This window comes from Mauremys mutica, chromosome 14 (assembly GCF_020497125.1).
Source record: "Mauremys mutica isolate MM-2020 ecotype Southern chromosome 14, ASM2049712v1, whole genome shotgun sequence".
Lineage (NCBI taxonomy): Eukaryota > Metazoa > Chordata > Testudines > Geoemydidae > Mauremys > Mauremys mutica.
In genome coordinates, this window is record NC_059085.1 from 15,103,609 (window position 1) to 15,128,149 (window position 24,541).

General features: G+C 42.8%; 1 protein-coding gene across 3 annotated transcripts in view; it reads left to right on the forward strand.

Moving 5' to 3' along the window:
* The window catches only part of SLC12A4 (solute carrier family 12 member 4), a 77,187-nt gene that overhangs the window by 41,631 nt on the left and 11,015 nt on the right, over positions 1-24,541 (forward strand). For all 3 annotated transcript variants that reach the window (XM_044986964.1, XM_044986966.1, XM_044986965.1), the window contains exons 4-19: positions 3,027-3,173; positions 4,865-4,919; positions 6,187-6,317; positions 6,885-7,126; positions 9,710-9,924; positions 11,065-11,229; positions 11,329-11,427; positions 13,277-13,334; positions 14,869-15,043; positions 16,242-16,360; positions 16,853-16,951; positions 17,574-17,693; positions 19,244-19,348; positions 20,712-20,880; positions 21,719-21,914; positions 22,317-22,486. In XM_044986964.1, coding sequence (XP_044842899.1) covers positions 3,027-3,173; positions 4,865-4,919; positions 6,187-6,317; positions 6,885-7,126; positions 9,710-9,924; positions 11,065-11,229; positions 11,329-11,427; positions 13,277-13,334; positions 14,869-15,043; positions 16,242-16,360; positions 16,853-16,951; positions 17,574-17,693; positions 19,244-19,348; positions 20,712-20,880; positions 21,719-21,914; positions 22,317-22,486 — 2,265 coding nt within the window. The remainder of the gene's footprint in view (positions 1-3,026; positions 3,174-4,864; positions 4,920-6,186; positions 6,318-6,884; positions 7,127-9,709; positions 9,925-11,064; positions 11,230-11,328; positions 11,428-13,276; positions 13,335-14,868; positions 15,044-16,241; positions 16,361-16,852; positions 16,952-17,573; positions 17,694-19,243; positions 19,349-20,711; positions 20,881-21,718; positions 21,915-22,316; positions 22,487-24,541) is intronic.

A 24,541-nucleotide genomic window follows, 5' to 3' on the forward strand; every position in this document is an offset into this window, starting at 1 on the left:
CTGTTCTCCTGCTTCATTTCTTTGTTTGCAGTATTTTTAATTGGGTAAAAAACCCAACAACCCAGTGATGACTTACGTCTGAGCTGCACTTAGCAATGCTGTGATTTGGGCATCTCTTAAGCTGTACTGCTTTGCAATTCTCAAAGTATACCATGAATGCACAATGTTTTCCCTTTACAACTGAGATTGTAACTTGGTGTAGAAGAGGCTGCCGGGGGAGCGGGAAGAGGGACCAGAGCAAGAGAGTTGAGATGCCAGTCAGAGAAGAGGACGTGGAGGCGGCAAGTTGCCAGTCAGAGGGAAAGCGGTGCACAACCAGTGCCGGGGTGAAGGGGCTGGGACCGGGGAGAAGGGAACCACTGAGCCTTGATTTAATTGTGTTACTGCTCTGAGTGAATGGGGAAGGAGAGAGAGTCAAGGAAACCAAAGGCAATTTGACTCACTATTCTGTCATTCGGAAGTTTAATTTCCAGCCAAAGGAGGATAGACTGTCTTGCAGCTCTGAGCTTTGACAATTTAATGGCAGCTGCTACAAGTTATTTTTTTAAATAGTATTGCAGCCCCAAGCGTTCAAAAATTGTGATTCAGGCACTCCAAAACATCTGATTTTCTGAAATGATAAATTTTCGGTCTTTATTTGCTGGGGAGGTTGGGGGGGAGGAGGCTGCAAGAAAAACACCTCAAATCCTGGGAGTTGACAACACTGTTAGGGTTGATTTGACTGTAGGACTGAAAGCTTCAGTATGCTCTGTTAAAACCTTGTAATTGTAACCTTAGCTCCTGCTGCCACAGCCAGGCAGTCTAGTTTGCAAATCAATCCTTGAATTATACACTGCATTTCAAACACATTCAAGTGCAAACTCTATGCACACAGATTTGGTTGAATTTTTAAAGACCTTGAACAATATCAAGCATCTCATACCATCCTGTTTTTTGGAGGGGAAAAAGGAGCGAGTATTTAAAACAAAAGCCAGAATTAGCAGAGGTAACGATGCAGGCCTTGGGGCAAGTAAACAAAAGTAGTATGCTAGGGAATTAGTACAGTGCAAATTCACAGTAACTTAGATCTCCTGGTTTCATGTCAAAGAATAAATGTTTTGTGTAATTTTCACACAGCACGACAACCTTCCTAGACATTCTAATTAGATGCTTTCTAAGACGTTTCTCTTGTTAGTGAGCGTAAGACCTTTAAAATAAAGTACCCGCATAGACATTACAAATTTTATCCAGATTGACAAACTGAGTTGGGGATACTAAAATGTGAGTTTAATGTACCAGATTGTGCTTCAGAGCATGCAAGGGCAGTTAATTTCAAATCAGAGACATTAGTATGATATCTAGAAAACTTTGGATCTTTGCACATTCAGCCCAATGAATAGAGACAACCTTACATAGCACCCTCCTAGATTTAGTATCTACACAATTTAAGATAAAACAATGAACTATGGAAGTTTCTAAGAATATTTTCATAACTTTTTTTCTGAGAACCTTGTAACAAATAATTTGAACAGCTCTTCCAATGCACGTTCAGCTTTTTTGAAATTTGAATTAGGGCACTTCTAATTAGGATGTCTGTGCACAAACACAGCTTCCACTAGCATCATGGGACAATGATTTCTTGCTTCTTCATACACGCCAAGGAAAAGCCAAAACATATTTTCATAGTGGGCCACGTTGATTCCGTTAGTGTTGTGGTACAATAACTATTCGCTACACAAATGATAGCTTTTTTTGTATGATGGAACAGTTATTGACTGCATCATTAACCAGCCACATTCTGGCCACCTAATAGAACAGAACAAGTGACTTCCCCTCCTCCCTTCCACTCCAAACAGGCCACACAAATTGCAATGGCTAAAAAATGACTTGGGTTGGGTTGAGTTACAGAAGAAGCTAAGAATAAACATCACAAAATCCAGTCTAAGACTCTCTGGACTTGGTCTCCCCCTCCTGCCTCCCAGGTGTCTCCTTGAGAATTGCTCAGCCCATGCTCAAAGGCCTGTTCTTCACTAGAAGTGTGGTGCTACCTCATGTCAGCAACATGATGCAAAATCCTATTGAAAAGGCAGTTGGTAGTTTCAGCATTCGGGGAGGGGCGGGGGCAGTGCGCAGAGCTGCCTAGCCAGTCCTCCGCCTAGGAGCAGCAGGGACATGTCACCGCTGGCAGGGAGCCACCTCGGGTGAGCACTGCCCAGATCCGGCCCCCTGAAATCCCTCCCATGCCCCAGTCCCCTGCTCCAAGCCCTCTCCTACACCCAAACTCCCTCCCAGAGCCCGCGCCCTGCACTCCTTCCTGCACTTCAAACCCCTCGTGGCCATTCCACCGCCTAGGAGCACCAGGGACATGTCACCGCTTTTGGGGAATCACGCAGAGGCAGGTAGGGAGCCTGCCGGCCCCACGCCAACCGGACTATATACTGGACTTTCAATGAAGATCACAAATACTGGTTTATAGAGCTTTCCGGTTGGTAAAGGGCTGGATAACACAGCTTTTACTGTATAAACTGAATATGTAAAGATATGGAAAATATATAGCACATTTCTCAAAGCTGTTTCCAAATCTTTTGGTAGTTGTAACTGGAAACACACTGAACTTTTGGGGGTAAACCTGTTCTTTACTTAGATTGTAAGTTTTTTGGACAGGGGCTGGGTTCTTGTTCTGTGTTTGTGCAGCACCTAGCACAACAGAGTCCAGCTCCTTGCTAGGTGCTCGTAGGTACTACCACAGTACTAATAATAAATAATATAAATAGGTTCAGTTGGTAACTGCTGGAGAGGTGGGGCTGAAATGAAGAGCTAGCAGCCTGGTCCAAATTTTGTTGCCAGTCAACCAATGGTTTTGGTTTAAACCATTCTCTTGAGGTTTTTTGGAAGTACAGCATTGTAACAGTTGTGCATCTTTTTATTATACTCTATCACAGCACGATGTCATTTAAGTAGCTGACATCTATTTTCCCCCTCTGTGTTCTAAACCCTTGTTTTGAGTTACCCAGTGAATGAAAGTTGACGTATGTGTTTATTTTCAGTCACCCAGCATGGGCACCCTGATGGGAGTGTACCTTCCATGTATGCAGAATATCTTTGGGGTTATTCTCTTCCTTCGGTTGACATGGATGGTGGGAACAGCAGGAGTTCTACAGTCCTTCCTGATCGTCTTAATCTGCTGCTGTTGTGTGAGTACATGATCAAATTAAGACACGTCTCATACCATGTGTGTACCTCTTGCAAAGCTTTTACTGTGCTCCTATAAGAGGGGTTACTATACGTGTGTGTAGGACTAAGACCAGGACTACAACAGAAACATTTGGCAGCATAGTAATGTCAATTAGGGGTGTGTTTTTTTGAGGGGAGGGGGGAGGTAAACATTGCTATAACGGTAAAAGTCCTAACGTAGATGCAGTTATAATGGCGGACAAGTGCTTTTGCCAGTTTAACTTAGGCTAGACGTCTGTTGGTAGAGCTATGTTGGTCAGGATGTGAAGAGGTCTGTGGTTGGCAGAATCTCCAGCTGGATCAGTCAATCGCTGCTGTACCGATACTTTTATTTTGCTTGAGGGTGTGCGGGTGGGGAATTACAAAGTGCATCTTTGGTGGTATATTATTTGTACGTATTTGTGCCAGATACTGTGGAACAGGGATCGTGCCTTCAGGCATGTTTGCAAAGAGTTTCCAGTCTTGAAATGTATATTAATGAAACTGTGTCAATTCTGATGTGCTGTGAATCCAGTCTGTTTGAATCTTTTAGCAAATGGGAATTCAAATACTCACCCACTAAATGTAACAGATAGCTACTGGGGGAGGGGAAGGGGACCACTGTTTGCCTCAGGTGTTTGTATACAATGTTCCACCCTATCAAACATTGGGCTCTGTCCATTTAAAATTAATTGCTACACATTGGTGGACAATAGGATGGGTAAACTTTATCTGGAGAGAAAGAGGAAGCCTTAAATTAAACTGGCTGTATACATTCTTCAGCCACAGGTTCAAATGAAATCCAAGCTGCATCATTTCAGTCCTTTGTATTTCTGAAGCAGATATTATGAGACAAATTGCACTTACTTGGATTGGAGAGGGAGGGGCTTGTCTTTCAAGTGCTTCCTTAAAAACGGAGGGTACTAAGAGCTCTGTATGATCACTGAAGAATTAAAGTACCCATGGCACTAAGATTAGAGTTTTATCCCAATGTTATGGCCAACCTTTCCTCTCACCACTCCAAATGGCAGCTGCAGTTGAGTGGCATTTTCAAAGTGTTTTAGCATGAAGATGCTTTGTAAGTGTCCAATGGAGACCCTCCACTGAGCTGCCTGAACCCAGATTGTCCCACACAGACTCCTCTCACCCCACACCTGGATCCCCCACACTGAGACCCTCCACACTTGGATCCTGCCTGGTTGAGCTGCCTGCCCCACACCTAGTGCGCCTGGTGCAGAGGGGCAGGACCCCAGGGTGTTTCTGGGCCTTGTGCTCTGTCAGGCTCAGGTGCAGCCTCACCACTGAGTCCGTGTTCTGGGGGTGCAGGGGTGGGGAGACTGCAGGGTGATCTCCCACTTTCGTAGAACCAGTGGCCTGTGCTCCCTATGCCATGCTGGAACCTCTGCATTTATTAATTGACACACAAAACTTGCAGAATTTTAAAATGTGCGCAGAATATTTAATTTTTTGGCGCAGAATGCCCTCAGGAGTAAGTAGTGTATATGGTGCGAATACAGGGGTACATTCTGTCCCCATGGGGACGAACAGAAATGCTGTACATTCCTACTTAAGCATGACAACTTCTGTTTTGCTTATTTTACTATACAGGGAAAGAATTGTATTTTTGAGATGGTTACTTATGTAAATATATCCATTGTCTTGTTTTCCACAGACTATGCTGACAGCCATATCAATGAGTGCAATAGCAACAAATGGTGTTGTTCCAGGTAATTGTAATTAGCAGATTCCTCACTTCAGTCAGAATAGCACGTCTGTAATCCATTTTGACTCACTTTCCTCACTGTAAATACAACTGTAAACATGTGCAAATCTCTATGCTAACTAGAAGATCGTGGTTTAATAAATGTAGATTTTTTTTGTTGCTTTCCATTGAAATTAGATAAGAAGGCAAACTAATGTCCTGACATGTCAAGTGAAGAACTGTTTGTACCTTCTCCAGAACTGCCAACCCTAAGTGTTAAAAAATCATGAGCCAGGCCCTCTCTCTCCCCCTCCCCTCCCGAATCCATCAGACTGGCTTAAAAATCATGAGATTTTTTTTTTAAAGTACCTGTTTTTTCTTTCTTTCTTTAAGGTACGTTTGGGCCACATTTTCAAACCTTGATCTGCTACCATAAGGGCTAGTAACTATTTTAAACGAAAGCTGAGATTCTCCCCATATCACATGCCTCCCAAATTCAGGTTTTTAAGAAACACAGTGACTTGCTAAAATCATGAGTTGGCAACACATTTTTGAGAAACATGTCCTGTACTGACACATCCGCCATTGCTATGGTCTCACTGCTATTTTTTGCTTCAGATCCCATCAAGCTGAACTTCACAGGGACTGTTATTATTTAATGAGGAAGAAAAGTAGTTTAGTGTATACAAAATGTGAAATCCAGGAACTTAAAATGTAGTTCACTCTTCAGAATGGTGATACTAGCTAATCTTTCATTGGACACTAAACAGATTTGCACTGCATGTAACTTAGTTCATCTGTGTTGTAGCCCTTCATTTATCCAGTTTATCTGTGCATATGATGGTTTCTCTTATCTGAAGAGAGTGAGAATATGATTTGTTTTTGAGTCTAACAAATTTGTATAGAATGGGAAATTGTAAAATAGAATAAGAATACATTAAATACCATAAGCACCCTCAGGATTTCGGTCACTGCAAATTACTAGCACCCTCCTGTGCATTTGTCCCCAAATGTAAAAGATTTAAGTACATTTTTGGGGAGGAAACCTGGATTGAGCAAAGCTACAAGGCTTGATTTAGTATCCTGTATTTCTGCTGAATGCTGCTTAGACAAATGAGAGCTATCTTTGTTTAGTATGCTGTTGTATAAACAAAGGTATTTCTGGTAAAGATCTGAAAAAAGCTAGATATGCAATTTATAACTTTGTATGCACGTTCTGGATTTTTTTAAACTGTCGAGTTCGTAATATAAAAATATTCTGGAAAATACCACTTCCCTTTCCTGTCTTGTAGCTGGTGGCTCCTATTTCATGATCTCAAGGTCCTTAGGTCCAGAGTTTGGTGGAGCTGTGGGATTGTGCTTTTACTTGGGAACAACATTTGCAGGAGCTATGTACATACTTGGTGCCATTGAGATTTTATTGGTGAGTAATAATGCTTATGTGGCAATTCACATGTAGAAACTACTGCAGAATTCCTGCCCCATAGGGATAGAATTATTCTCATTTTGAAGGGGCCTAGAGGATGAAGGCTTATATTTTCAAACGTGATTATTGGGTGCCACTTTTATTCTTTTCTAGGGGCCTGACTTTCAGAAAGTGCAGTTTCTACCCTCTGGAAGCCAGGGCCCTTGAAGGTGTCTCATTTTAGGTATCAAAAAACAGAGACTCCCCAAATCACTATTCACGTTTGAAAATGTAGGTTGAAGTGTGACTTATTCCAAGCCACTCAGTGAGTCAGGGGCATAGCTAAGGTTAGTTAATTGTATTTGGAGGTAAAGCTACAAAACTGCCCATATCGATTGACTATTCTACAGGGTGAAGAATCCTAGCTCAATGTATTTTGCAAATAGAGAATTGATTTACATTGAAATAAATGTTCTGGGTATGCAACACTTATTTAAAACTGAAACATTAAATAAGGGAAAGTACATTTGAAACTCTTGTTGTCTCACTGCAGCCCTTTAGCTAACTTTTTGTTTTCTATTTCAGACATACATTGCACCACAAGCAGCAATTTTTCATTCCACTGGTGCCCATGATACATCTAGTGCTACATTGAACAACATGCGAGTTTATGGAACCATATTCCTCACCTTTATGGCTGTGGTAGTTTTTGTAGGAGTGAAATATGTTAACAAATTTGCTTCTCTCTTCTTGGCCTGTGTAATAATATCCATATTGTCCATTTATGCTGGTGCTATCAAGTCCATCTTCGATCCCCCTGCATTTCCGTAAGTAATCTTGCTGGCTGGGTATGTCAGCCTGCAAGTCAGAAATATCTTCGGTTGCCATTTGGAAGCACTGATTCAATGGAAGTAATTTTAAAGCAAATTTGGCAGCACTTACGTGCTATAAAAATTATTTACTTTATGAATGATAAATTTTATGTTGCAGTGAGCATAGTTCGATAAACCCATGAAACAAAGCTCCTTAGCCTAAAATAAACACATTGTTAACCTTTACCATCTTTAGCCAGTTCCACTAGGTTTGGGTCTTCTGCACAGGTAGAGGAAGATGGATGGAAGTTGACACTTTTTAACCGGTTCCCCCTCATACAGAAAGAGAGAACCAGATACTCTAGATAAAACATAAACTCTCCTCACATGGCATCAGTTCATTTGGTGTTGCAAAGTTGCTTTAGTTCTGAGCCAGAGTACCGTTGACTTAGTCCTTTTTGTTTTAAGTTCAATGCAGGCTTATGCTGTACAAGGAAATGCACAGCACAGGCAACGGTAGCAGGGGATCATGCAGTGCAGTTAGGGTAGCTTAGTCTGACAAATTATTCACTTGACAAAAGTAGCGTAATGCTAAATGAGTAGTTGCAACCCTCCTCTGGCCCCCACGATGCATGTAGAGCCCAGTCTGCACCACTGCAGTGAAGAGTGGGAGTTTTACCACTGACTAATGGAAGTGGATAAAAAACAAAAACCAAACTCACATACAAATGATCAGGAATAAATTGAAATGCAATGTTTCTCTCTCCCTGTAGCTTTCTCTTATTTAGTGAATGCTTCCCTCTGCTTGTCTGCTCATGCTGGCACTATGTGGGGCTGGAAAAGATCTTGAGTCAAGAGGCAGGACCAAATAAACCGAGGCCATCCCCTGGCAGATATTTGTCCAATCTGTTAATAAATACCTTCAGTTAGGGGGATTCCACAATCTTCTCTGGAAGCCTATCCCAGAACTAAACTATCTTTATAGTTAGAAAGTTTCTCCTAAGATCTAACCTAAATCTTCCTTGTTGGAAACTATTACTTTTTTTCCTACCATCAGTGGACATGGAGAATAATTGATGAAAGTCCTCTTTATAACAGCGCATATCATATTTGAAGACTGTCATCAGGGGCCCCCCCAAGCCTTCTTTTTCTGAGCTTAAACATGGCCATTTTTAAAATCCTTGCCTCATAGATCATGCTTTCTAAACCCTTTATCATTTTTGTTGATCTTCCCTGGACTGCCTCCAATTTGTTCACATCTTTCCTAAAGTATGGCACCCAAAACTGGACACAGTACCCCAGTGCCAAATAGAGTGGGACAGTTACCTCTGTGTCTTACATATGACATTCCTGTTAATACACCCCAGAATTATATTAGACTTTTTAGAAACTGTATCAGATTTTTGGCTCATATTCAATTTGTGATCCACCAGGTCCTTTTCAGCAGTACTACTGCCTAGCCAGTTATTCCCCCTTTTGTATTTGATTTTTCCTTGCTAGGTATAGTACTTCACACTTAGCTTTACTGAATTTCAGCATGTTGATTTCAGACCAATTCTCCAATTTGTCAAGGTCATTTTGAATTCTAGTCTTGTCCTCCAAAGTGCTTGCAACCCTTTCCAGCTTGGTGTCATCTGCAGATTTTATAAGCATACTTTCCACTCCATCGTCCAAGTAATTAATGAATATATTGAATAGTACCGGCTCCAGGACGAACCCCTGTGGGACCCTATTATATACACACTCCCCCTTTTCCCCCCTGCCAGTTTGACAGTGAACCATTGGTAACTACTCTAAGTACAGTCTTTCAGTCACTCATGCATAAAAGTAGAGCAAAAATGTTGGCTAATATTGTTTTTGTCATGGATTATAGCCACAATGAAACGTCCTGAATTTTTCTTCTCTTCACTCCTGACAAACCAGCTGGAGAAACATAGCAGTAACCCCCTATTCACACTGGTGATCTAGGCTTGGTCAGCCTGTACCTCATATAGCCCCATTAGTTTAGTATCTGAGCACTTCACAGTCTTTCATGTATTTATCCTTAGAGCACCCCAGTGAGATAGGGAAGTGCTATTGTCCCCATTGTTTAGAGAACTGCGCACAGAGAGACTAAGAGACTTGCCCAAGGACACAAAGGGAGTCTGTGGCAGAGGAGGAAATTGAACCCTGGTCTCACAAATCCAAGGCTTGTGCTCTATAATCCTTTCCCTCCATCTGTTCTGCATCCCTCTCATGGGGGGAGGGGCATTAGGTGGCACATACCCTTCAGATGCTGCTGATCTTCAGAACTGCCAGCCCCACATGTAGGCAAAATATCCCCAGCTGCAGCCTGGAAGTGGGACACCGGGGGGAAGGGGAGAGAGAAATAATTACATGTTCATTTTGAATATTAAAACAGAACAACATCAACATATACGCTCCTGGTTCTGCTGCCCAGGAAAGTCTCATATCTGGAACGTGTTGTTAGGAAGGAGAACCACTTTAAAATCCCAGTGTATGAAAAGGGAAACATTACACTTTCCAAATAACACCTGGTGCAAGTAACCATCTTTGCTTAGTGTGTGGTTCTACATGACTCTCTCATTCCCCTTCCAGGATTTGCATGCTGGGCAACAGGACCCTGACCAGAGATCATTTTGATGTTTGTGCCAAAACAACAATTGTGGGTAATATGACTGTGGCCACCAAGCTCTGGGAACTCTTCTGCCATACTTCTAACTTAACCACTGATAACTGCGACAAATATTTTCTGCTCAACAACCTTACGGAGATAGCTGGTATTCCTGGAGCTGCAAGTGGCATTTTAAAAGGTATGATACAAAACACTGTTGGATCAAAGGAAATCCTCTTGTTAAGAGTCATGCAGAACAGTTGAGGTGGATTGAGCTATTCTATGCTAGTAGAGAAAAAGCACTGAAGAAATCTAATTACAGTTAAGAAAACCCTTTTGAAGAAAACTGTTAGAATACTTTAAAGAGTAGAAGGTGTTAATCGCTTTTCTAGATAAGAGGCTTAGTCTCAGTTCTACAAAATTGACTGAATGAGACTGATATTTGCAATAGAAACTCAACTACATTAATATTGTAGGGCGAATTAACCTGGGCATCCTATATAACTCTTCAAAACCAGGCTAAAATGTCTGGGCTGGAGAGCAGTGGTAGGATGTTACATGCTCCGATTTATAACATAGTAGATTCTAGCTGGAAGAAGCATAGAAGTGTGTGCATGAAGGTGATTCATCTGTGTCCTTGCTCTCTACAAAGCTACTGCAAAGCTACAGTATATAATACTACAAAATGCTCACTCTAAAGAATTACAGGGAACATTTGCTGTGTGCAGGTGATGTGTATATGTTCATAAAGTTCCTATTTAACAAGGAAGATCAGCAGACATACTCACTGCTTATTCCATGCATTGTTGAAGCATTAGTTAAATGCAAATCCATGCAGTCATTATACTTCCACTTCCTAAAGAATAAAATAACTTCCATCCAGATATCTGGTCAGGATTACCTCTTTAGGTTTTCGGTTATGCTTTTTCATCTAATATGCCTAATTTATGTGGCAATGCTAAACTTATGTTGCTTTGGTTAGAGCAAGTCTATTTAAGTGGTACGTTAGAATGATATACATCAGTTCATTAACTTTAGAGAATCAAAAAATAAATGTTGCATGAACCTTTCTAGGCAGTTGGTTTGTGAGGTGATAATCCAAACATGTTCGTTGCACTTGTGAAAAGTTTGCATGAAAATACGATGGAAACCTTTTCTGTTTTGGAAGTTTTGTGTGTCTAGTTTTGTAACTGTAGTAACCCACTAAGTTTCACTCCAGCCTGTTACTGCTTTGAGTAGATCGTTAAGAGTTCAGTAAGTTAGGTTTGGGTTAGCCTGTATTTACTATTCTCTTTTTGTGGTAGTAACTCCCCTTTCCTGCCCTTTTCCCGCCCCCCAGATAATCTGTGGAGCAATTATATGGAGAAAGGAGAGATACTGGAAAAAGCTGATCATCCATCAGTTGATGTACCAGGGCTGAAAAGCAACCTTCACCTTTATGTGTTTGCGGATATAGCCACTTCCTTCACAGTACTAGTTGGCATCTTCTTCCCTTCAGTGACTGGTGAATACTGGGAAAGGGTTTTGTGGGATTTTTAATTAACTTTATTTGATCTTTTGTAGTGTTTCCAAAAACATTTTCTTAAACTGAAATCATGTTTAGGTATCATGGCTGGTTCAAACAGATCAGGAGACCTCAAAGATGCGCAAAAATCTATTCCTGTTGGAACAATTCTGGCTATTGTCACCACGTCACTCGTCTGTATCCTTTAAAAGTAGAATAGAAGTCTAGCATATTGTGACTCAATTGAACTTTTATTATTATTTGTGTTCCTGGTTCATTGCACTGTTTTCAGTTGATATAAATACCATTGCAATTGTCATATGTGTGAAAGAACATAAACACTGGTTCAATTGAGAACATAAGAATGGCCGTACCGGGTCAGACCAAAGGTCCATCTAGCCCAATATCTGTCTACTGACAGTGGCCAATGCCAGGTGCCCCAGAGGGAGTGAACCTAACAGGCAATGATCAAGTGATCTCTCTCCTGCCATCCATCTCCATCCTCTGCCGAACAGAGGCTAGGGACACCATTCTTTACCCATCCTGGCTAATAGCCATTCATGGACTTAGCCACCATGAATTTATCCAGTTCCCTTTTAAACATTGTTATAGTCCTAGCCTTCACAACCTCCTCAGGTAAGGAGTTCCACAAGTTGACTGTGCGCTGCGTGAAGAAGAACTTCCTCTTATTTGTTTTAAACCTGCTGCCTGTTAATTTCATTTGGTGACCCCTAGTTCTTGTATTATGGGAATAAGTAAATAACTTATTGGTACTTCCTCCCCTCTCTATCGCTTTGCTTCCTGGCTGCTGTTACTTGCTCCTTTAAGAAAGCTGGCTAGCAGTCAGTGGTATCTTGGGCTGGCAGAATGCAGAGATCCATTAAAAACACTGCCAGCTGGTAAGGTGGGGAAAGACCGTAAATACAGGAATTTCTAGATCACAGTGCCTTTTAAAACAAGTAGGTTTTTAATTTTGAGTAAAGGGAGGGCAATGTGTGCTGTCTAAGAATTTGAAAGCTAAATGTGTAAAAGGGAACATCAGAGTAGCCAGAGATGGCAAGCTGTAGTAGCTAGGTTGTTAAATAAGAAATGGAATTGGGGTGGTGACGGAAAGTTAGAATAAAAGGAATCAATGTAGACCAGACCACTCTAAAATTAGCTGCTGATATCCTGCTAATAAGCTCTTCTGCAAACTACATGTGAACCAGGAAATGAACCTGTCTGCTGACACTTTTGCCAAACTGCAGATCAGGACTGAGCCCTTTGTCATCAAAGGGACATTGTACTCCATGTCATTCTCCATCTGTCTTCCAGAGAGCTCCCGTGTGGTACTTCTGGAGCTGACCTTTTCGTTCCAGAAGTTATTGTTTGTATGTTGAGGTAACGGGACAGTCTGGTGACCAGCTGGCCTAGTGGTCAGGCAGCGGCCTTGCAGTTTCTAGTCATTCAGAGGGTGTCCCGGCCAGCAGGCTGCTTTTACAGGGGAGTATGGAGGCAAGGTAGGCAACCCGGGCCCACTCCACCTGGTCTCCATCCAGGACCCTAGGGGTTTGTCAAAGTGTCTAGATCCGTAATTGATCTCCTCAAGTTACACTTTCACTGGGTCACTTCCTACCAGACTGGAGCTCTTCTGTTTGGGGCATGGTTGCTGTCTTACACTCCACTTGGTCTGTTAACGTCCTGTTCAAAGCAGTCTCCTTTAGGGCTTTCAGTTCCCACTGGGGAGTTTTGAAATGTAAAACTAATTTTATTAAAAACATTAACCATGTCTCTTTAATCCAGTCTTTCTTAAATTTGAATTTTGGAACAACAATTTAATCATATTTGTCTCTTAACTATTAAAGATACATAAGTACATTGGGTGGTATTAACAGCTCACTGCCCTGCATACCTCGAGTGATCATGATATCTGATTATATAGAGGATACCACTGCATCATAATCATTTGCACAGGGGTAAACATTGAGCTTTAATGATGTTCAATATAATTGCATTGATTTATCATGTCTAAATAAAATTACCTTCCTTAATGTACTCTATACTCAAGATTTCAGCAGTGTGTTACTATTTGGAGCCTGCATAGAGGGCGTTGTTCTTAGAGATAAGTAAGTTATGGTGAAATATTTTACCTATAACATGGTAGGGAACGTTGTGCCCTGCCTTTGGCCAATGAATGTTTTAGTCTTTGCCTTCACCTCCACACCTGACTAGAGCTGCCTCTTAGGCATATCTGCATTCAAAATGTAAGGGATACTTTGGAAGAATGGGTTCTGCACTTCCATCTGCTTTGTGTGAATGTTCCCTCCAGTCTCTAGTAGTGTAGGGTCTTCAGAAGAACATTTTACCCATTTTGCCTTGCATCATGGGTTGCCTTTTGAGTTCCAAGGGGTACTAGGTTCAAAGATCGATTTCTGACTTTCTAGAAAATCAAAAACCCGCTGATGTTATCTGAACATTGAATTTCCCCTTTGCTCTCTTGTTCTCCCTTTCTGCCTCCTTACTAGACCTGGTGAAATTTTTCCTTGCAAATAAATTATCTGATGAATTCAGCCCCTTTTTCCTCCTGAGAAACTAATTTTTGATTTCTGCAAATATATTGACTATTTGTGAGAATTTGTCTAATAGTATAGACAGTCTTGGGCCAATGTGATCTTAGCAGATAGTTGTTAAAATGAATAGTTTGCTCTCTGTGACTCATGGGCACTGTGGGCACAAGTTGGAGGATAATATTTTTTATACTTTGATTGAATGGCTGAAACTTTTTAATACAGAATGACTGCTCATTAAAATAGTGCATGATCATTTCTGCTCACATGTGGTATTGCTCACGGGTATTTATATGAAGGATTGCTGTTTCCCTTAAATGCTTGTGACCAAAATCTCACTTGTGAATTAAGAATAAAAAGGGGACATGAACATGGTCAAATCCAAGCAACCATTTATAATTAGAAACATGTTGCCACGTTTGACGATCATGTTTCTTACCCTCAGGTTCTTAACCCTGTAAATCAAGTAATGATAGTTATCCTAATGCTGGATTCTACAAACAGCATTTCTGAAAGCTCCCATGAAGATCTTCTCTCAGGAGACAAGCAGGGAACTGCTTGTTAATAAAGTTTGGCATGAGGCTACAATCTGGTTGAAAAGGTCTATCATCACTGAAGCTTTTTGTATGAGTCTGATATTGGGAATTGTACAACCAATTTCCATACTTAATGGTGGTTATTGCATGCTAAAAGACTTAGGGCAGAAAAACGTAGGTGTCACTGGTTGTTTAAATAAACAGGAGAGCTCGGTTTCAATGTACTAAGGATGGCTTCTCACCAGATGAACAGAAATGAGTGCTTGGTTAACAAGGCAATAGAAGTGTTATAAATAACTTAAGACTGAAGCGAGTTTTCAGATGGCTGTCCTTGGAAAATGGGCGCAACCTTCTTTTCAGTAGTGGTTAGCTTGCTGTAGGAGGCCGCTTGGGCTATTGATTCAGATTTTTTCCTATATTGCAGTTTTCTGTTCAAGAAGTTGCTGGAAATTTTGGTTTAAATAAAAGCTAACATACTTCTTGTTGGCTTACATTTGAATAAGACAGACTCTGTCAAAGTGAAATATAAGACTGGCTAACCTTTCTTTGTCCTACAGGTATGGTGATGCAGTGAACAAGAACTTAGTGGTGGGCACACTTTCTTGGCCCTCACCTTGGGTCATTGTGATAGGTTCATTCTTCTCTACCTGCGGAGCAGGCTTACAGAGCCTCACTGGAGCCCCACGGCTACTGCAAGCTATAGCCAAGGACAACATTATTCCTTTCCTATGGGTTTGTAAATATTAAATAACGTTCATTGTGCTGTACGCAGCATGCACGACCCCCATGGCTTAGCCAGTGGGTAAGGTTATGTTCCTGGAGACTGGCAGAAGGAAACTGGAATACGTAGATGTAGTTGGTGGATATCAGAAACCTGATTGCTGAGTTGCAGGCTAGTTATGCAGAAATCAGGCCACTAAACTTCAAGCTCCCAGTCCCTGCTTGCAAGCCTACCAGCTCCACTACTAACCTTGCCTACACTTTGATCTGGTGCTAGGAGGAGTGGAGCAAATGTAACTGCTGAGATTCCTCCAGCCTCTCTTGCTTTGGGATATTTGGACCTTGAGAGTGAGGCCTGGTCTACACTGGGGGTGTGGGGGATCGATCTAAGTTATGCAACTTCAGCTACGTGAATAACGTAGCTGAAGTCCATGTACTTAGATCTACTTACCACAGTGTCTTCACTGTGGTAAGTCGATGGCTGACACTCTCCCATAAACTCCACCTGTGCCTCTCGTCCTGGTGGAGTACCGGAGTCGACAGGAGAGCGCTCGGGAGTCTATTTATCGCATCTAGACTGGACGCAATAAATCAACCCCCGCTGGATCGATCGCTGCCCATCGATCCATCGGGTAATGGAGACAAGCCCTCATTGGTCATCTCTCACCCTTCTTCGGTGTTTCTGCCAGAGTAGGGCCCCAGTCAGGTTTCATGTGTTGAAGTGGGAGCCATATCTTCACTTTTTAGTTGCTGTCTACTGGTTGCAGATCACTACTGCCTCCTCTCCGACTAACTTCTTGCTTAATCTTGTCAAAAGCAGGGGAAGGCTCTTCTTCCTAGAAACGGGAAGAAAGGGAGATTGGACAAGGATTCCCCACTCTAAAACTAGATTTTAAAGTGAGGGTCTATGTTTAAAATAAAAAAAAAAAGGCAGATGTGCATTGAAGGGAGGATTTGGATGAATATTTTTTGTATCATGGAGTCTGACATCAAACTCAATGGACTAGAGATTGGGAGTAGAGGCTAGCTGGACTCCTGTCCTTGTCCTTCAATGAAAGATATGAAAATCCCCCCCACACACTATCTTTGAAGTGGGAAATAGATTTTATTTTAAAATGTTACTGAACATATTTGTAAGCAGTGTCAAGTTAAGCTCTGAGTCAAGTGTGATAGTACAAATAAATAATGTTCCTTTTCTTTTTTTGTTCAGGTTTTTGGCCATGGGAAAGCAAATGGTGAACCAACATGGGCGCTTCTGCTAACAGCATTAATTGCTGAACTCGGAATTCTTATAGCTTCCCTGGACATGGTGGCTCCAATTCTCTCCATGTAAGGAACAAAGTTACTGTTACAAGATAGCTATGGCAGGCTTCTGAAGTCTGTTAACTTATTACCTTTTAGAACCTCTATTTTAGATAAATACAACAGTTACTGGAACAGAAGTTCCATTTATTTAAGGACTACAAATGACCTGACATCCATCTTAGTGAACATGTAAATTGTCATGCCTCTGAAATATATCATGAGTGAACATTTTTTCTGACAAAGCTGGATTGGTCTTCCCTTTAGAAAACTGTATCATGTTTGGTGCTGAGCAGTTGGACAGAAGGAATTTGGTTAGATTCATTTGTAAAGAGTCTCTGACCTTTACATCTAATTTGTATTAACAGTTTAGGCCTGTCGTTAGTAACAAATTGGAGGTATAGCCTCTTGTGGCAAAACAGATACTGGTTTTGGTGTTATGTGGGTGACATTCAGACCTTTCCATTATTACAGTTTGTGTCAAAAACTAACAGGTGCTAAATTGTTCCTTCTCTACAGGTTTTTCTTGATGTGTTACCTCTTTGTCAATCTGGCATGTGCAGTACAAACACTTTTAAGAACTCCAAATTGGCGGCCCCGATTTAAATACTATCATTGGTAAGCAAATTATTCCGTGTATTCTTTGATCTACTCTAGTCCGTATTCTGTGGTCTACTGAGGGGATTTGGAAGACTGTTGTTAACCCTTCATATGAGGGAAGAGCTTCCTAATAGAGGGGATGTTAGTGTGTGTTTTCTGCTGCTGATCACAGGCATGGAGTGTTTCTATAGGTGGCTTTTGCAGCTAGCCATGGAGGACCTTACTCAGGCACCTTGTTTCTGAAATTGTGTCTTGGGCCACCTTAGGATGGCTGAGAAGATGGAAAGATTCTGCAGTGCCCTGGGGCTGTCAGGAGGGACTCAGTTAAGGCTGCTTGATTTCTTCCATCCATCTGGTAGTAGTCAGGGATGCAGGAAGAAACTCCTCTGTTTAGTGTGGACCAGAATTGTGGTGATTAATATAGTAATTGTGTCATCCCCACAATAAAGTATATGACAACAGTGGTGATGGAAGTTATTGTTTGCTTTTTACTGCCATCTCTTCGGGAGAGAGGATACAGAAGGTGAGAAACTTCAAGGGGGAAAGCAACTAAAATAACCAATGGGTTTGTAGCAGGTACTTCAAGCTTTTAGCTTTTTCTCCCCAGGTACTTGCTAATACCTATTTTTTCCCCTCCCAGGGCTTTATCATTTTTAGGCATGAGTATTTGTCTTGCATTGATGTTCATTTCATCCTGGTATTATGCTCTAGTGGCTATGCTCATTGCTGGCATGATTTACAAGTACATTGAATACCAAGGGTAAGTATTTTCAGAAGGAGAAGGGTAAGGGGAGACTTGGACTTACTTACCATTTATTGGTTCGGCACATGAATGGGCATTGCTTTGTGTCTATGGTATTAATTTCCTACGTGAGAGTATTTTTGCAACTGCTTTGTGGTGGTGATTCAAAAAAGAATTTATTAGATCAGGACGTGTTTCTTGGGTAAGCATCTGCAAAATGTTTCTTGAAATCTCTGTGTTAGCGGGAATTGGGGGCCTATTTTGGGGATCTAGTTCCCTGCTCCACTTTACCCTCTTTGAACTTTGACGACTTCTAGCCAAGGAGGCCTGAATGGAGCCTTCTCTAAAGCCATTCCTTTTGGCTCATAAATTGGCCAGGCACTAAGGGTTTTTAGAGAGTCTTGTGGGGAGAGAACCAGCACACAAACTCAGCCTGGCTTGGGATGCATGAGATTGTTATTTTCAGTCTCTTAGACTGGTAGTTTGGCTAGATAACTTCATTGTTCACAAATCCAATGTTGAAGCACATGGTGTGGTTCACGCATGATGATGTCCCAAGGAAATCTCAACCACAGACAGGAGTGATTTATAAATTGTAAAGTACTCCACTTAGGAAGGCACAATCAATTGCACACATATAAAATGGGAAATGACTGCCTAGGAAGGAGTACTGCAGAAAGGGATCTGAGGGTCATAGGGGATCACAAGTTAAATATGAGTCAGCAGTGTAAGGCTGTTGCAAAAAAAGCAAACACCATTCTGGGATGTATTAGCAGGAGTGTTGTAAGCAAGACACGAGAAGGAATTCTTCTGCTCTACTCCGCGCTGATTAGGCCTCAGCTGGAGTATTGTGTCCAGTTCTGGGTGCCACATTGCAGGAAGGATGTGGACAAATTGGAGAAAGTCCAGAGAAGAACAACAAAAATGATTAAAAGTCTAGAAAACATGACCTATGAGGGAAGATTGAAAAAATTGGGTTTGTTTAGTCTGGAGAAGAGAAGACTGAGAGGGGACATGATAACAGTTTTCAAGTACATAAAAGGTTGTTAAAAGGAGGAGGGAGAAAAATTGTTCTTCTTAACCTCTGAGGATACGACAAGGAGCAATGGGCTTAAATTGCAGCAAGGGCAGTTTAGATTGGACATTAGGAAAAACTTCCTAACTGTCAGAGTGGCTAAGCACTAGAATAAATTGCCTAGGGAGGTTGTGAAATCTCCATCATTGGGGATTTTTAAGAACGGGTTGGAGAAACACATGTCAGGGATGGTCTAGATAATACTTAGTCCTGCCTTGAGTGCAGGGGACTGGACTAGATGACCCCTTGAGGTCCCTTCCAGTTCTGTGATTCTCTGCCTGATGTGTTTGCTTGAAATACATCTTGCAGTTCAGCCCAGTGAGTACATTAGGTTGTGAAGCACATCCGTAAATTTGTTATAAAGTAATTATGACTTCTATGCAAGAGCAAGGAGGTTAAACACTGCTGAAATAATACCTCCTAGCTCATATATATCGCTTTTCATCAGCAGATCTCAAACCATGTATTCACTAAAATATGTGATTCTTTACAGTGCAGAGAAGGAATGGGGCGATGGTATTCGGGGTCTGTCACTCAGTGCTGCCAGATATGCCTTGCTAAGACTGGAAGAAGGTCCTCCCCACACCAAGAACTGGAGGTAGGCATTTTGGATGTGCAAAATGCAGATTTTGCTGAGCTTCTGGTTGCATGTGCAGGGTTCAAAATGATGCCCACAGTTTACATGTAAATAATTTGCTTGGAACTGGACAGGAGCTTTGCTATCTTAAAATACAAAAGAAGTTTAAGAACTTACTCACATGCTTTGACTCCCATTAAAAGATTAAGTCCCGCACACTTAGTATGAAATGCATGCAGCTCATGTAAGATATTCCTTACTACATTAACTACACTGTGGGTATCCTGCAGAGACAGAGCAGCAGCCCGTGTAAGATATCCAACGCTACATTAACTACACTGGGGGTGACCTGCAGAGACAGAGCAGCAGCCCATCTTGTCTGGGATGTGGATGGAGTCTTGATTCAGGCCCTGTGTAGGCTAGTTCAGAAAGTGGAGTTGGGGAATGACACACAAGATCTGTGATTCCAGGAATGCAGTGGCTTAATATCCTGCAGTAGTGGCACAGAGGTTGCTGATGTGGTTCCAGCTTTAAAACTGGAATAGTAGCCAAGGATTTCTCCCTCTAACCTCTGCACTTCAGCTGCATGCAGCCAGATTACATGGGCAACATGCATTTTGCTCTGAGAGAGCAGAGTTCTACGTGCAGCAGCTGGAAAATAGTAAGGCTTAGGGGGCTGAGAAATCCTCATTAACTGAAAGGTAAGCTTGTACTCTTTCATGACTTTCATCTCTGAAGTGCATAGCTCAATCTAGCTTGTGTTATGTTGCTAACTAGCACTACCGTATGGAGATATTGAGCACTCCTCCATCTATCGAGAGGAGTAGAAGTCTACCTTAAATAATACAAACAAAATCCTATACATCATGGTTTTGTGTTACTCATAGCTGAATGTTGGGAAAGAAAATCCAAATGTTGATAATGTCAGACTGAAGTTGCATGTATCTCACATGTCAGAAGAAGGTGAAATTCATTTGTCTATTTGGAATGTAATCTTAATTCCCACGTGTTTGGTACATAGTATCCATATAGACCTAGAAGGTAGTGTTATTGCATAAATGTAGCATGCAATGTGTTTTGTATTGGGCAGATCCTTGAAAATCAGCCTCTGTAAGTAAAATGCTAATGCAGACCTCTTTGACTAGTAAAACCCTTTCTTCAAACCCACGTGGAAGAAGACTCTCCAGACAGTATTCCAGATCTGCTTTGTCTAAAGAAATAAAACATCAAGTACTGCCCTTTCAGTACATATGGTACAGAGATAGTACTTCACTGGTGTGGGTATCAGTGTTAATGCTGAAGCATAATTAAGATAACTAGTGAGGCAAACATTTTAAAAAAAGTTTTATAAGAATTACCAGGACTGCTCTTTCTTTTCTTCTAGGCCTCAATTGCTGGTGCTTCTGAAATTAGATGAAGATTTGCACGTGAAGTATCCGAGGCTGTTAACATTTGCTTCTCAGCTGAAAGCTGGCAAAGGTTTGACTATCATAGGGACAGTGATCCAAGGGAATTTCCTGGAGAGTTATGGAGAGGCCCAAGCTGCTGAACAGGTGCGAGCTTTAACTATTGACATATAATAATGATTTTACACAATTGTAGTGAATGTTTATTAAACTTTGTGGAAAGTAAAGCAGGCTCCAGTAAAGCAAAGCTCTTAAACACAAGCGTACTAGATGCCTGTTGCCCCGAAGTGTTTAAAGACATGCTTAAGTCTGCTGCTGAATTGGGGGGTCTAAAGATCTAAAATCCATGTCATGGCTGCGGCATTAAGTTCTAGATCGTATGTGTATACATCTCTAGCTCATTTAACAGGACACATTGTCACCCAAATGAGAGAACTAATGTTTCATGATGTCGACTGATTCACGTAAGGGATGATGTGGTCTGTAATTTTCTGAACTGATCTTGAAACATCGCAATAGCTATTCTGAACCCATCCCATTTGCTGTATTTTGCTTATTCGATGTAGCGGTAGAAGACTTATAAAGTCCATTGCACCTTTCCTAATGCTTAATCATTTACATCTGCTTAGTCACAGGATACCATGATATTCCCAGCCCCCAACCCCCCAGCTGTTCTTGAAGATGTGGAGACAGTACTTTAAAAATGGAAAGCTAATTCATATATCTGTGGGATAACCTCTTGCTAAGGATGAAATTATTGTTCTGTTTATATCTTGCAGCCTTGTTATAAAGCCTTATAGCAAATGAAGCCTTGTACTACATATGATTCTCCTGTCCTTCATTACTCACAATAGGGCAGTAAACTGCCCCTGATGAGTATATGCAGATGACAGCATGAACATGCGTAAGAAGTATAATAATCAGTTGATATAGAGGACCTGAGTTCATTTTAATGGAGAACTTTTTTCCCCTGCCTGTCTTCCAGACTATTAAGAACATGATTGAAATTGAGAAAGTGAAAGGATTTTGTCAAGTAGTTGTAGCCACCAAGGTTCGAGAAGGAATTGCCCACTTGATACAGTCCTGTGGACTAGGTGGCATGAAACACAACACTGTGGTTTTGGGATGGCCATATGGCTGGAGACAAAGTGAAGATGCGAGAGCCTGGAAAACATTTATAGGTTAGTTGTAATATGTGGTTAGACACGTAGAACCGAGTTACCTGTACTACTCTACACACATTATACTTTTGATTGAACAGATTTATTCTGCAAGTTCAGCATCGCTTTCCCACTATTTGCATGAATATTAACAAAAAAAGTAAAAAGTAAATAATGGCACGCATTGACAGGTATATGTGTCTATATGCCATTTCAAATGGTTGTTAATAAACAATACCATTTTTTCAGTTAAAAAGCCTTTATAGTTGCACAATTACACAAAAGGAGTAAATACATGTATTTCACGTGAGCAGTGATTTTATAGGTAGGTGACACTTGCTCGCTGAATAGCCTTTTCCACTATAATTTTCTCTTACAGTACCATAGAAAAGTGACTGTCTGCTGTCTTCCACTTCCCTGCAGATACTGTGCGTTGTACAACTGCTGCCCATCTGGCTCTGTTGGTGCCCAAAAATGTGTCTTTCTATCCTAGCAACCATGAACGTTACAACGAAGGCAACATTGATGTGTGGTGGATTGTGCATGATGGAGGCATGTTGATGTTGCTTCCTTTTCTACTGAAACAGCATAAAGTAAGGATGAAAAGAGCTAGAGAACAAATTCATCTGCCTACCACTATGTATGCGTCAGTGTATGGTGTGGAACAGTGAACCAACAATAAGTGACGATCCTCATACTGTTCTCTCAATACGTTTTTTCTTGTATTATATATTTATAAAAAATGTTTTTTGACCCACATGTACATTCTGCTCATGTACAATACATTCTTATATTAGCAGAATGTACCGTATTTTTCCGTGTATAAGACTATACTTTTTCCTAAAATCCTTAGACTAAAAATTGAGGGTAGTCTTATACACGGAAGTAAGCCCCCTGTTCCCTGCCTTCTGACCCCCCCAACCCCTATCCACCCCCCCACCCCTGAACTCCCCTGCCCTCTCTCCAACACCCCCTCCCTGCCCCCTTACCACGCTGCCTGCACGTGGCTGGATCCGGCAAAGCGGGACCGGGCGGCCGTGGACGGGGACCCGGAGCCGGGCAGCCAAAGAAGCGGGACCGGGTAAGCGGGGCCGGGCGGCCGGCAAAGTGGGACCGGGTAAGCGGGGCCAGGCGGCAGGCGAAGCGGGACCAGGTAAGCGGGGCCGGGCAGGCGGCCGGGGAAGCGGGGCCGGGCAGGCGGCCGGGGAAGCGGGGCCGGGCAGGCGGCCGGCGAAGCGGGGCCGGGGAAGCGGGGCCGGGCGGGCGGCCGGCGAAGCGGGGCCGGGGAAGCGGGGCCGGGCGGGCGGCCGGCCGGCGAAGCGGGGCCGGGGAAGCGGGGCCGGGCGGGCGGCCGGCAAAGCGGGGTCGGGGAAGCGGGGCCGGGCGGGCGGCCGGCAAAGCGGGGTCGGGGAAGCGGGGCCGGGCGGGCGGCCGGCAAAGCGGGGAGCTGGGGAGCCGGGCGGCCGGGGACGCGGGGAGCCGGGCGGCCGGGGACGCGGTGGGTCGGGGACGCGGGGAGCCGGGGCCGGGGGGCCGGCGGCTGGGGACGCAGGACTGGGCGGCCGGTGAGCGGGCGGCTGGGGACGCGGGGAGCCGGGCGGCTGGGGCTGGGGAGCCGGGCGGCCGGGGACGCGGGGAGCTGGGCGGCCGGGGACGCGGGGCCAGGGCAGGAGTCGCGCGGCCGGGGACGCGGGGCCAGGGCAGGAGTCGCGCGGCCGGGGGGGGGACGCGGCAGGAGCCGGGCAGGGCCGCCGCCGGAGACCAGCCGGGGCGCATGGCCCTCCTCGGCCCCTCTACCCCTACCTCGGCGTTCTCTTCCTGTGCCTGAGCGGCAAAGTCGCGGGGGGGACACAGCTGAAGCGCGGCTGGAGCGGCAAAGAAAACAAAACAAAACAAAAAACCTGAATTTGGGGTTAGAAAAGTTGGGGGCGTCTTATACAAGGAAAAATACGGTATCTTTTCCTATGTGATCATAACAGGAGTGGTCATACAAACTCAGAAATCTTTACCTTATAAAAAAATGAAAGGTACTGCATTGAAAAGGCAGAGTCCCTGTAGCTGTGTTTGAGCCTTTTTAAAAAATATGGAGATATACCTATCTCATAGAACTGGAGGGGACCATTGAGTCCAGTCTCCTGCATTCACAGTAGGACCAAGCAGTGTCCCTAACAGTTTTTTGCCCCAGATCCCTAAATGGCCCCCTCAAGGATTGAACTCACAACCCTGAGTTTAGCAGGCCAATGCTCAAACCACTGAGCTATCCTTCCCCCAAAAGACTTGCACAGTCTTCTGTTGCTAGCTATGTAAATTTAATAAGAAATGTACCATAAAGGACTCAGCAGACTGCTTATGGATACCATTTTGAAAGTTGTCCCTCTCTCTAGCCCATAGTTACCCATGATTGCACCTCTCCTGAGCTGCCTTGCATTGCTCCATCTCTTGGCCTCCCTTGGAAGAGGCAGCCCATTATTCCAAAGTGTGGTGGTTATTAAAGACAAAGAGGAGGAACCTAGGTCTCCTTAAGTGAAAGGAATCCACTAACCTCTCGGTCATGAGAAGAGACGGTTAAAATAAGAAAATTTAAAATCTTTCAGTAGTGCGGTATCTTTTAAAAATAAGAGAGTATTTATGCCCATTGTGTCCAAAAT